General features: G+C 38.3%; 1 protein-coding gene across 1 annotated transcript in view; it reads left to right on the top strand.

Annotated features, from left to right (window-relative positions):
* Window positions 1-10,426, top strand: part of LEPR (leptin receptor) — a 93,356-nt gene extending 82,930 nt beyond the window's left edge. Inside the window, exons 16-19 of the mRNA XM_061633350.1 lie at window positions 2,046-2,141; window positions 2,872-2,974; window positions 4,441-4,516; window positions 6,065-10,426. Coding sequence (XP_061489334.1) covers window positions 2,046-2,141; window positions 2,872-2,974; window positions 4,441-4,516; window positions 6,065-6,082 — 293 coding nt within the window. The 3' untranslated portion in view covers window positions 6,083-10,426. The remainder of the gene's footprint in view (window positions 1-2,045; window positions 2,142-2,871; window positions 2,975-4,440; window positions 4,517-6,064) is intronic.
* Window positions 10,427-14,087: the final 3,661 nt, after the last annotated feature.

Raw genomic sequence — 14,087 nt, forward strand, 5'->3', positions numbered from 1 at the left:
AGCGCGAATTCTCTCACTCCGCCTCAAAGTGCCCTCATCCACACCCCGCCTCTCCCCCTTCTTTTGCCGCCTCTTTTGCTGTCTCCTTGTACGTGGTGAAGGGGATGCCACCGCCCCCTCCCCTTCTGAGAAATCTGACTCAGGTATGGGGGAAAGCGGGGGGCAGTGCTTAAACCATCTGGCTGTTTCTCCTTGCTTTTTCCTGGATCAGGAGGGGGTTGGATTCCTCCTTGCCCTCCCTCCTTCTCCAACTCCTCCAAGCTCGGAGGGGGAGGAGGCGTGGGAAGCTCACGGTAAGTATCTGTGTCTGTTGGACATTTAAGGTCCTTGGTCCCAGACAGTTCTATCTCTGAGATTCCCTCCCCCTCTTCTGCTTCTCCTTCACACGACTCTGTCCAAATGACCCCCTCCCTCTCCTCATTGTCTGAAACTTCAGGGCCCCAATCCTGCATCCTGACATTGATGCTTTACAACAATATTAAATAATGTAATTATAAAAAGAATCAAGATCTGACAGACTCAACAAAGCTGAAACAACAGGTGGAAGGATGAGGAATTAAAGTGCTCAGAAAGGGGAGGTATAATGAGTATGCATAAAGATTTACTGAAAAACTATAAAGACTAACGACTATCATGCATTTAATTGAAAACTCTTTTTCCCAGGATTCCAAAACGAGTCCAAATGAGCTTTCATGTAGCTGTGGAATACTGGTTGCCTTGCCTATCCTTGTGCTAAATGGTAGATTCTGTTATAGTACCATCTTATGCATGTCTACTCAGAAGTAAAGAATTGCAGTCTCAATGATTACTTTTTCTAGTCTTCTTCCTCCCCTCCCCCAGTTCTAACACAACTTACCAAATAGTAAGTTGTACTGAATTCAGTGGGACTTACTTCTGATTAGACATGTATATGATTGTGGTTTCTAATCCCAGTAAGGACCCCTGCTGCAGAAAAACTCACTTGCTTTCTAGTTTGAACCTGCATTTTTGTTGTCAAAGCAAATATAATTACATATATTATTGAAGAGGATATAATTATAATTATAATTATAATGTAAGTTTTCTTTATATTTCTCTTTATGTTCTTTCTGGGTTTCTATAATGTTACAAGAGTGCAACATGGATAGAGGATGTGGGGCAAAGGAGGGGAAGACTTGGGGGTTGAAGTGTGAGAAAGGAGGACCTTATACTGGATAAATCCAGTATAATTAATTAATTTTAAAAATGTTTATTGTATTGGATTGTTGATTGTATTTTAGTATTATTTTGTTATTCATTGTATTTTTATGCTATTTTATGTTCACCGCCCAGAGAGCTATTGCTAGTCGAGCGGTATATAAATTTAATAAATAAATAAAATAAATAAATAAATTACAAAGTCTGTTGTGCGTTTTAGAGAAAGAAAATACTTCAATAAATTTATATTCCAAATGAAGGTTGTTGTTCAAAACAAATTGAATCCAGCTGTTCCTTGCATTTGGGTATTAACAAAGTATGACTGAAGGTACTTACCTATGCTTGTAAAGAAAAGCTGTCCTTTCAAATACATAAAAAAAAATTTTAAATCCAGTTTGTTTTATTACATAATTTTAATCTATTAAAAGTATGAAATGGAGTTTCCCAACTTATCTTTGAAGTGTACTGTAGATTATCACTCTTAAGAAAAGACTGATAAACAGAAATTGAATTTTCTATGAGATATGTGAGGTTACAGAGAATTATGTATAGTGACTTTTTATGCTTTTATTATTTCTAATAACTGTTTTGGGGTGACAGTAAACCAGGGATGAGGAAGCTAGCCCTTCAGTTCTTACTGGATGACTGGTCCTACCATCCCTAAACCATTGGCCATGCTGGATGGAAGCTGGACTCCAAAAGTGTCTGGAGGGCCACAGGTTCCCATCCTTGCCTTAAAGGTAATGATAGAAGATGGGGAGGTGCCAGACTTTCAGAGTTGGCCCAAGCTGCTGTATTGATCTTATAGATTAGGAATTGTTTGGTAGTACTAGTATGTGTGAATTAAAAATATATTATTTTTGTTCCAGATAATTTCATTCTTATTGAGAAATACAGATTTAGTTTGTATCCAATAATTCCTGAAGGAGTGACAAAGCCCTCAGTGACATATGGATTCTCCAAAGGTGATCAACTCTGGTGTTTTTACTACACTTTGCCTTCAAATAGAAAATTCTTGCTCTTAACTTTTAATCAGAAAAATGTAGAAAATATATTGGGAATCTTATTCTATGTAACATATTGACATCAAGTCACCTGTGGTTTATCGCATTCAGACCATCTTGAATATTGATTATGCCAGGAAAAAACAATAATTTTTAGTAAATAATGTTAATCATCAGTAGCTCATACCCATCTCTATATTTAAAGCACACAAGAGCATTTCATTATTTTTGCTGAATTGCATAGTTTCAAATAATTAGCAGTTGATTATCTAGTTGTATTTTGCAAAAAGACAGATTCTGTCACAGAAAGAATAGGGAGGGGAAGTCTTGCTGCATGAGCAGAATGCCACTCCTTAAATACAAGTCTTGTTTTACCTTTTAGAATAACGGATCAAATTTAGGCAGATGAATTGATACAAACAGCCAAGCCTGCAATCTTACGTTCACTTAATTTGGAGTAAGGCTCATTGAATTTAATGGCACTTTCTTCCTAGTCAATGTGTGTTTTGATCACACTGTAAATATTTAATTTTTATGCAGTACAATTCTGTGCATGGTTAATCAGAAGAAAGTCTCTCTGTGTTAAATGAGGCCTGGCACCAGGAAAGTGTGTTAAAGATTGCAAGATTCTCTGAAGTCTGTGTATTTGTCGTGATAGTGATAACTTTTAAACTGTTGACTCTTTTTTCAGGTGGAATTGAAAAACAGAATTATGTGAACTTCTATGTTATTCTACCCCTAGTTATTTCATGCTCTCTTTTGCTGCTTGGTGGTCTGCTGATCTTGCACCAAAGGTAAGGCTTTCTTATATGATTTATTGAATCTTTTATCAAATGGATAAAGCTTTTGAACTCAAATGTAATCATTTATATCTATAAGATTCTTATGTAGGAAGTAATTTTAGCTTGAGAAGAATAATTGTAGATAAGGCACTGTAGATTAATCCAGGGACAGGAAATTTCCAGTAGCAGACATCGGAGTGGGACTGTGGTGCTTACCTGACTTCCTGGCAGGTGGGTTGCTGCTGCTTACCAGGAAGGAGAGTGGGAGGGGCAAGGTGGTGGGAAGATACACTGTGCAAATGTATTGGCAGGAGGGCTGTATTGGCTCACCGGTGCATTTGCATAGAGCCAACCTTCCCATCACCTTGTCCCTCCCACTTTTCCTCCTGGTATGCAGCATTGATATCTCTACCTGCGGGGATGTCAAGTAAGCAATCCCCTAGCATCTGCTACTGGCAATTTCTCTTACATTTTAGTGGTATGGGCAGTATTCAGCTAATGCATCCCATCAGCACAAGGATTTCTGCTAGCACAGTGGGACTTTCCTCCTTCTCTTTCCCCCGCATATGCCCTTCACCCTGTCCAAATCTGCTCCAGAAGATTGGGGGAATCCCTAGAGCAACTTTAGGAGACTTGCAGGGGGAGGAGAGGGGGAGAACATTCTGTTGTGCAAGCAGAAATCATAGTGCTGATGGAATGTTCACATAGCACTACGTTGGATATTACCCACTGTTAAGGAATGGATGCATATAGGCATGCCCATCATAGAATTGGAGGTCAGCCTGTCATGGTTTCACAAATTGATGTTATAAAATGTGCTCAGATTTGAGAACAGAAAAGCCATAAATGTAAATTTAGCAATAAGCTGTATATTCCGCATTATATAACATGATGACATTATTGCAATGCAGGTTGATGGGCATGATCAGGCAAAGCAGCTATTCCATTTGGACTGAATGAGCTTTGACTGGATGTGATAGTTCAGGCTTTATAGAATCGTATGTGTATGCAGGAGAAGAACGGAGGGAGAATGTGCAAGTCCAAGGCTCACTGATACTCATGCACATACATGCACATTTATGGGTTTAGCTTTGCAAACAAAAAGGGCTATTCTATTACACTAAAGATAGGTAATCTTGCTGTTCCTGTTGAATTTTTGTTAGATTTATATGGTAAGTCAACTCTTTTAAACACAGTAGAAGACACTCTCTCCTATGTATGTGAATTGTAGTGTAAGTTCAGTGCCTGACAAATAGTGTGAAGGTCAGAAAGTAGCAGCACGGATTGTTAGACAACATACTTAAATCAAGTATTTTAAGCAGGTAGTCTTTACAATTAGATTTTTTAAAGCAACTGTGCAACTGGTTTCAGTTAAATAAGAATAAATTCCCAAATGTGAAATATGTCTTCAGAGTAAAATGCTATTATATTCTTTATGCACTCATTGTGCCAAACCAACACCTTATCTGAAATTTCAGAATGAAGAAATTATTCTGGGATGATGTTCCAAACCCCAAGAATTGTTCCTGGGCACAAGAAGTTAACTTCCAAAAGGTATGGACGCTCACTTTAATACATTTTAATATTTTCAATGTTTTTATGGTCTTTATTTGGTTTGAAAATAAACTTTAGCATGTGCCCCCTACCCTCATGCAAGCACCTTTTAAATACTAGAATGAAGTGGAGTTCTGGAAAGTAAAACCAATGCCTACCATTAAATTGGTGAGATAGTGCCAGTGGGTTCTAATGGTACACATCCAAAGAAAAATGGGATCTTTTATGGGAGGTGGAGACTCCAGTGCATGCAAAGCAATTCTCCTTTAAGGTCTTCGTAGAATAATAGAATAGTAGAATTGGACGGGACCTATAAGGCTATCGAATCCAACCCCCTGCTCAATGCAGGAATCCATTGCACAGGGGGTTGGACTCGATGGCCTTATAGACCCCTTCACTTCATCACAGGAAGCAACCTCCTATGCTCAAAGTAATATATGCATGGCACTTCTTGTTCCTTTGAAGATAATGAAGTACCCACATGCACAGAGCATTCTACATGCACTGGACACTTGGCGCATAGGAAGCTGTAGCAGAGGGAGTCAGACCATTGGTCCCTCTAGATCAGTACTGTCTGCACCAACCTTCCCCAGCCTGGTGCCTTCCAAATGTTGTTTGGCTTCATCAGACCCAACCATCATAGGCAATGGCCAGGGATGATAGGAGTTGTAGTCTAGCAACATCTGGAGAGAACCATTTTGGGAAAGGCTGGTCTACACTAATTGGCAGCAGCTCTCCAGGGTTGTAGACTGGAATCTTTCCAACTCCTACCTGGAAATGCAAAGATTGAACCTGGGACCTTCTGAATATGAAGGAAGTGCTTATGATTCAGCTATGACCCTTCCCATAGTGAAAAGATACATTCCACAAATCACAATTTCATTAATTTCAGTAGGACTTTGGTGCATTTCTTGGTAAATTGCACTCTAATTCTGTGGTGGCACAAGCTAGTGCAGCTCCTGTAGCTTAAATGACAATGTTTACCATTGGATAAACAGCTGGTATAGAGGAGAGCCTGGCTGAGAGTCCAGAGTCTGTGAGTTCAAATCCCTGCTCATGTCTCCTGGGTATAAAGGACCAGGTAAAGATCATCCCCACAGTGAGTGGCTCAGGGGTTAGGGTTAGCCGTGGGCAAGCTGCATAGTCCCAAGGAGCACAGTTGCCCCTCAGCTGGCAATTGTGGACAAGGAAGGGGCTGGCTTGTGCAGCTGTGGCAAGCTGAGCAGGCCCTAGCCAGCTGGGGAGGACTAGCCTCAGAGGGAGGCAATGGTAACCCCCCTCTGAATACCGCTTACCATGAAAATCCTATTCATAGGGTAGCCATAAGTCAGGATCGACTTGAAGGCAGTCCATTACCATTCGATAATTTGACCTTGGAATCACAAATGTAACATTAAAGATTAACATGGGCACAATTAACCTACTAGTGACTAGGGAGAATGCTTTGCTTATTTTCTAAAAAATTATAAGTTATTTTAGTTTTCATTCCCAGTGAAATATTTATTTTCTCATCTTTATTTTTAATTTTATTTCATTTCATTTAAACAGAGAATGGACATTCTTTGAAGTCTAATCATGATCACTGCCCGCTGAACCAATGTGACAGCTCCCAGACTTCCTATACAGAGTTGTTAGAAGAATTATCTATTTGAATTCTGAAGACAGAATTACTTACATATCATTTCATTATTTGCTGATCTTGTTCATACATAATAGTGGTGGAAATAATTTTATTCAAAAGTTAAATTAATGGTATACAATTTTGACAACACTATTCATATTTCAGACCAGGTGAGGGTTGCTGTGTGTAAAAGGAGCATATCAGAATAGAAGTTAGGAAGACAGTAGCTGTGTTGGGACATCATGCTAAACCATGGCTTAATAAAATGGGAACAAGCCTAATCTTTCTTCCTTTTACCTGGCTGGGCAGACAAGTTCGGAAACGTTTACTTCTACTTTTGGTTAATCACAGTTTGTCATGTTGGCCAGACCAACAACTTTTGTTACACTAAGTTTAGCTTCAAACAAGCTAACTTCAAATGGTGGTTTCTGAAGCAGGCTTGCTTAAACTAACCACAGTTAGCGTTCACCTGAGTTCCATATCTGAAAGACATGACAACCTGTGGTTAAACAAAAGTGAAAACTTCCAGACTTCTTCCTGCCGCACAGGAGAATGCAAACCCAGGAGGGGACTAGGTTAGCATGTGAGTCCAAGAGGATGCTAAACTTGTTCGTGTCTTAGTAAACCATAGTTGAGCGTAATGTCTGAATGCAGCCACTGTATGCCACATTATATCACTTACCTTGGAAAGCTTGTGTTAATTAACCTTCACTGACATGAACCTTAGAGAATGGGCTGAGCACCAGTAGTATAGAGCTGGCTTAATGGGGGTTAATGGGATATTGAACATAAGACAGATATTTCCCATCCCTGGTTTACTACAATAGCAAAAGAAGCCCAGGATGTCATAGTTTTAAAAACATCAATTTCTAGAAGGTTTTCTTTTTGCCATGTTTGCCTAGTTTCCATTGATTTATAAAGGTTTTTAAAAGTGTTTTGGTAGTTGAACGGGCACTTCATGGTGCTCACAATGGAGTGTACTGATCACTTAGAACATGATTATTCTGATGTTTTGCAAGCAAATACTCAATAGAGTTATAGATGGATGAGTAGCACACAGTCAATTAGAGTGCAACTTTGCCATCTTCCTAGTTCCATTCATATCTCATATAAATTGCAACCAGAAGCAAGGAGAGATTGTCATGAGCTTTGGAGTAAGCAACCACATCTGAAGGAATTATTTTGAGGAAGAAACTCTCTCTTTGGTTTGCTTGGTGAGAAACTACCCAGTTCCTCTGACATCACGGCTCTTAAATTTTCTACTACCTTTGAGATTGTCACCAGGAATGGCAAAGGAACTTCCACAGGAACAGAACTTCCAAATCAAAATCTCACAAATTAACACACTCTGGAGCTGTATGCTAATAAGAATCTGTTGGGCCTGTGGTCTTAATATAAAGAGACATTTCTTTTAAAAAAGGAAGGAGAGATATCTGGCAACCCTATTATGGAAGTACATATTTTTTGTGACAGCAGTGTGCCCTGTTCATGTCCACAAGAGTACTGAATGTCACACAAGATATATGTAAAGGTCCACATTCTTGTTCAGCTGTGTACATCTACTCTATTCATTTTAATTTAATTTCATAGATAGATTTGTTTCCAAATTGTCTTTGAAATGAAAAATAATTGCTAAAACCTTCTGATTTCCTTGACTGTATGATATCTGATTAGGGATACTACTATTTAGCTCCTTAGTCCAATATATTCACTTTTTTCTTTGATGTTTTAACTCAACCACATCAATAGGGTATTATCATATAAAAAGCAATATCATCTTGACAACAAAGGGGGAGATCCAAAATCAACAGGATTTTCCATATCTTTCCACCATTTCTGTTTATTTCAGTGCACCTAGTATAGAATTGTAGTTTTAGAAGAAACATCTAAATGTATTGAACATGTCTGAACAAAAAGTTTATTACTGGACGCTCTAACAGGGTTCTCCCTCCTAGTGTAGGTGTAGCACTTGTCACCAGAGTGATGCACATAGGACTCAATGGAGGCCTCTTTCTATTCTCACCTCTTGGAATGCAGGCAGAGGCAAGAATGTAGGCAGCACACCCAGGGTATTACAGAGGGTAGGAGGTCTTTGCACACCTATCATTTAGCCATTCTTAATTACTAGGGTTTTGGAGACCATGATGGGGGAGCAGACAGGAAGAGGGAAAGGAGAGAGAAACAAGATTCTATTGAGTCTATTGGAATCATTCAGTGGGATTACTTTTTTAAATAGCAGATACAAATAAAATTATATCTAAGACTATATTTTGCCTATAATTTTCTATCTCTCATTATCTTGCAGTTGAATCCAAATTAAATTTGATATGACAGCCCCTGAAGTTATGAATGCTCCATTTGTGTTCTTTTTCACAGGCATAAACAAATTGCTGTAAAAAAAATATTTACGTGGTACTCCTATGATATGCATATAACTAAGAGCAAATGATTTACAGCAAACACTCATTTTACCCTGTGCATTTAACTGTTTTATAATCATAATGTTATGTTTTCCCAAGAAATAGTACTTGCAACAAATCCAATTAAACATCTAACTCATATTCATTCATATTCTAACTCATATTTATTCATGTTAATGTGTGACTTACTTGATTTGTGCAAGCTATATTCTTGATTTGATCCTGTAGGTTAAGTATCAGACAGCAGCATTAGAAAGCTGTTGTGGCAAAGTCAAACCGTCCCTGACACTAGGTCATCCTGTTTCCTCTAAAAGGAACTCCGTAGGACCCCAGTGTGTCTCTAGAACACAGAGAGCCCCCATGGCTCCCAAGGGTCCCCTGTAATATACAGGCACTCTCTCTTCTCCTGTTCCAGGTATCATTATTTGCAATTTGATAGCTGTATATATTTATAAGCTAGTTTCTTTTCTGTCATGCTTTAACAGCATCATACTCTTAACTGAGTTTATGGAACTGCCTCCTGGAGCAGGGTAAGGGAGAAAGCAATGTATTTGAAATACATATTTTTATCCCACAATGTTAGAACTAGCCCTTAGTCTGGGTAGCCAGGAAGGAGGCAAAGTGGCACCACATTTTTACTAAAATCTGATCGGAGAGGAGCTTAGTACCACCAGTTATATAAATCTACAGGAAGAGTTTTGATTTTTCAAGAAGTCAAAATATTCTGACTTTCAGAATTACAGACATTAGAAAACTTCTCATCAAAGTAGATAGCAACTTGACCAGATATCATTGATATCTGGTAGGGCACTTGCCTACATTCTTGAAGTTGATGGAGGTTGGCTACTCTTGACAAATGTTTGTACCAATTATGTGTATATCAATTATTTCTGTTGGAATGGAGAGGTAAGTGGTGCACATATGGCTGCATTGTTTCTTCTGTGTACCATGGGCTACAAAACTTGTGAACCTTAATTACCCCAGGCTGGGTGGCTTTGGATGGTCTTTGATTTGCAGAGACTGGAATTGTTGCCCACAGCCAATTTCACTCGTCAACAGTTGGATTTTAAGTGCCGTTGTACTTTGCACTCCCTGTTTTCACCTATTTTCATAATTCAATCTAATTGACAAGAATGAAAACCTATGTATGAAAAGCTCTGGTTCAGAGCGATTGCTTTAACAAACTCTGAGCCCCTTGTTACCAGGGTTGGGGGGAGGTTCTTATTGTGCCAGTGTTATGGAGGTGGGTGGGCAAGTGAAGGGATCTTCCCCTTTTGTGGCTGGCAGCTGAACTGGTTTGCTGCCCAACTGCAGAGTGGGCATGAATGGGAACCTTTTCCTAATAATCTATCTTTTCCTAATAATCTATCTAATCTATTCCAAGAGAATAAATATGGAGCCAGACCCAGGATTTCAACATTTATGTTGCTGATGTGATGCATGCATATTTTGCCCTCATTGACAAGAATGTTATATATATAAAGCTCTGGCTCAGAACAATTGTTCTTTCCTTTATTATATAAGCTCATCAGAGGCTGAACTGAAAAATAAGAACTTCAGTATTATACAGACTGCTATGGTATCATAAATTTAAATGTATAAACATTTCCTCACAAAACCTCCTTAATCATATTATCTCTGTCTTTTATTGTGCATATTCATCCTACTTAAAGCATACAACTTCATGAGATGTGAATACTATACAGTCAGTTGGCTCCCCCCCCCCAAAAAATGAGTTCATTTTGTTTCAAAAAATGTGACATTGCTCAGGCTTTTAAAGTGGTGCCAAATTAAGAATAATAAAATGAAAGCAAAGTGTTTGTGTTTCCTTTTCCCTACCCTTTTCTATTGGATATAAGCTATGAATTAATAAATGAGAATTAAAATGTATCTTGTCTTCTAGCCTGAAACCTTTCAGCATCTCTTTCTCAAGCATCCTGAAGCACTGTCATTTGGTCCTCTTCTGCTGGAGTCAGAAATAGTGTTGGAAGATATCAGTATTGAGAAAGCAATGAAAAATGAAGACAAACAAGACTTACTATCTGTTGACTCACTTGCAACCATTCAAGACTTTGAGCATGACTCAGCTTGCTCCAGTGGCCATTTCAATAGTAATAGTCTCTCTGAGAATGTTGATGATGTTGAAACCTGTGGAGGAATGACAGGACAATCTAATATAAAATATGCAACTATTGTAAGCAGCTCCATCTCAAGTGGGCTTTATGAGCCACCAAATGAACTAAGCAGTTCGTTTGTAAAAGGTTTTCTGGGTAATGAGTCTTTTGTTCCAACATCTTTCTCTAGCAGCTCTTGGGCATTGAGAAATCAAGCATTTCTGATATTGCCTGATTGCCATGAAGACTTGCCCAGAAAAACTCTCTCTGTTGTTTCATCTGAGGGCTTCTCAGAGCCATTAGAGCAGGATAGAACTTTCACTGAGGAAGACAGTCCAAAGAAAAGCATGTTCTATTTAGGGATGAGCTCACCCCAAAGAAGGGAAAATGATATATTTTTAACAGAAAGTTCAAATGTGGCTTGTCACTTTCACACCAATGCTCTAGTTCGAGGCCTGAGGTTTCCTCAAGAGATAACTTCTGACCTAAATCCCTTCATCAACAAGTGTGAAGCACCTGTCCAAGCATTCATGCCATACATGCCACAGTTTCAGGCAATGACAATTAAACTGCATGAGACAGCCAGTGGTAAAGCCTAAGCTACTACCTACTGACACATTCCAGCTACACATCTTAAGGATAAAATTGAAGTGTTACGGCCAACATATATTCTTGATTGAGGCTTATTTTCTCTCTCTTCAAGATTTGTATTTTGCACAGTAAAGGACATTATTGATTTTTTAACTCAGTCCATATATTTTCCTCAATGCTGCATCTCTGTTGCAAGGGTATGGCATTTGTCCCAGGTACAACCTCTAACCAACATTTGGTACCTGGTAAAATGTGTCCCCCACCCCATCAGATAACTCTTATTATCTTTGTGTGAAATGTAGCTGAAGGTAAGCCATGGCCATTTATTAGATGCTATCAGTGGTATTGAATTCAGAAGAAATAACCCCCCTCTCCATCCCTTCCATGACTCTGTCACTCAGAGAACTTTTTTTTTTAAAAAAAAATCATGAATGGACTCTCTTGCTATACAAAGCTAGTGCAAAAGTGCTCATTGAGCTATATTTAAATATGTAAAAAGCAAGATGACCCCATGCTCTCCCTACCATTTTTAAGAAGCTTCTTAGAGTTGTGTGCTTTCCCTTAGTCCTATTTTAAGAAACTCGGAGGGGATAGCAGCAAACTCATCTATTGTCTATAAGGTACATACACACAGCATTCATTATGTGGGGATAAATAGTGAGTTATTGACACTGGATGGGTGATTTGTGGGAATATTGAGAATAAAAAGAGAGCTGGATACTTCTTGATCTTGTGGAGAGACCCTTAAAACTTCCACCTATATCAGACTTCTATTGATTGGACTGAGTGTAGGGATATTTTAAAAATGGGTTTGAGTGCCAAAATAAGTACTTTCCTCCATAGTGAACTTGTACTTGGTGCTCATATTGTTGCAGCTTTTTATGAATAAAATGCTGTTTTCTGCCATCCAGTATCTACAAAGCATCTAGTGATAGCTCTCCTCCAAAAGCATACCTGGCAATAATTTTCTAGCCACAGTTTAATAGAAAGTACAAACAAAATGCTATGTGTGTGTGTTGTGCTGCCTTGAAACAGCTACATTTGGCATTGTGCAGACATCTGCCCGTCATCTAACCTCTCCACCCTATACACCAGTATCAAAAATTGTTCTGTCATAGGAATCAGAGCCAGTCTATTGACATGGATATGCTTGTGCAATACCTGTACTCATGCAATAGGGACCATATTGCATGAAGGGGACCCTTGAAGAATATATGATCACCCATACTCTTTTTGTATCTGCACAGTCTCTGACTAAGCTCTCCAAATCTGCTTTCCATCTATTCAACTAGTTTACTAGGGACAGTGTTTCCAATCCACATTTTTTAAAGTGGGTGTGACAATGAGTAGACATTGCTAACTTCAGCGCTTGGTTTTAAAACATCAGCATGCCTTCTTTAAACATTCAATAGAAAATTGACAAAGCAAGCCTAAGCATGTTTGCTCAGAGGTAAGTCTCCATGTGTTCAATGGGACTTACTCCCTAGTAAATGAGTTTAGGATTGGAGCCTTAGATAGTACAAGATTTTCAGATACATGAGTGGCAGATGTTTTGTTCAAATTACAGTATAGCTGTTCAGCAAATAATTGTAGGAAAGTGGCATATCTGCTTAAGAAAGGGCGGGCAAAATTAATTGTTACAGCATTTAGATATTACTTGGTGGAATGGAACAATGGAATTGACTTAGAGGCTTGTTAAAACCATTAATGCATACCTATTTTGTCCATGTAAGTTGATAAACTTGAAAATATATTTCTAAAGAATCAATTACACTGGTACATAAATTGTGAAGAAGCATTGCTTAAAAGTAAAACTCTCTTTTTAAAAGTTCAATATGAAAACGTTAGTGTGGTCACACTGTAAGATGAAGAGAGCTAGAGGCTAAATGCATGCTGTGATTTATTCCTAGCTAAAATGGACTCTCTGTGTGATCACAAGCAAGTTTACTTCTTCATCTTACACCTCAAGTATCCCCTCAAAAAAGCACATGTAAAAAGCAGGATTTTGCTCAGCTGTTACTACAGCCAACAGTATGAAATTACAAACCCATTTCAAAGTCAAAATCCATTTTTCTACTCTATAATTACGGAAGTATTTTTCTATTATATTTTTAAATACTACAGTTTTTGAAAACTAAGTTGTATTCAGATTCAAAAGGTTATAATTATGCACTAAACAGGCATTTGATGTCAAAATAACATTAATACACAAGCAACACTTGGGGTTGAATTAAGAAAGCTGGTCATGTTTTAGTCCTGTTGAAATCAATGGGAATAAAATTATTCCCAATTTATCCCATTGATTTCAATAGAACTAAAGCACCACTAAAGCTTTAACATACTGATCCAACCCAGTATGTTAAAGCAATACCAACAACCTTGAACAGCTTAGTGTAAATCATACAAGCGATGCAAACCCTGGGCTCCTTCTGGGAAGAAAGGTGGGGTATAACTTAAATAAATAAATAAAATGGAAAAAAGTGAATAAAAAGTCAACTGGATTTCTCCCCCAGTGTAAGCTTTGGTTTTTGATAGGCACTATAGTTGTCATTAAACCAATGTGAGATCAAAACAACCTCAAAATCACAATCTTAGATTCCTAACTTTCAAATAAATAATTCACTGCTCTTTCCCAAAGAACTAATCCCATAATCCAAAAGTGTATTAGTTTTGTGACTTGCCCAAGGCCACCCACAGAGCTTCACAGCTGACAAGAGATTTGAATCCAGGTTTGAATCACTCAACTCTGGTGCTATGGACAAAGTAAATAGTATACTTAAGAGCCATTAAAACCCATTCCTTATCTATGAAAGTCACTGTAACTA

The sequence above is a fragment of the Rhineura floridana genome, chromosome 6, assembly GCF_030035675.1.
Source record: "Rhineura floridana isolate rRhiFlo1 chromosome 6, rRhiFlo1.hap2, whole genome shotgun sequence".
In the NCBI taxonomy this organism is placed as follows: Eukaryota; Metazoa; Chordata; class Lepidosauria; order Squamata; family Rhineuridae; genus Rhineura; species Rhineura floridana.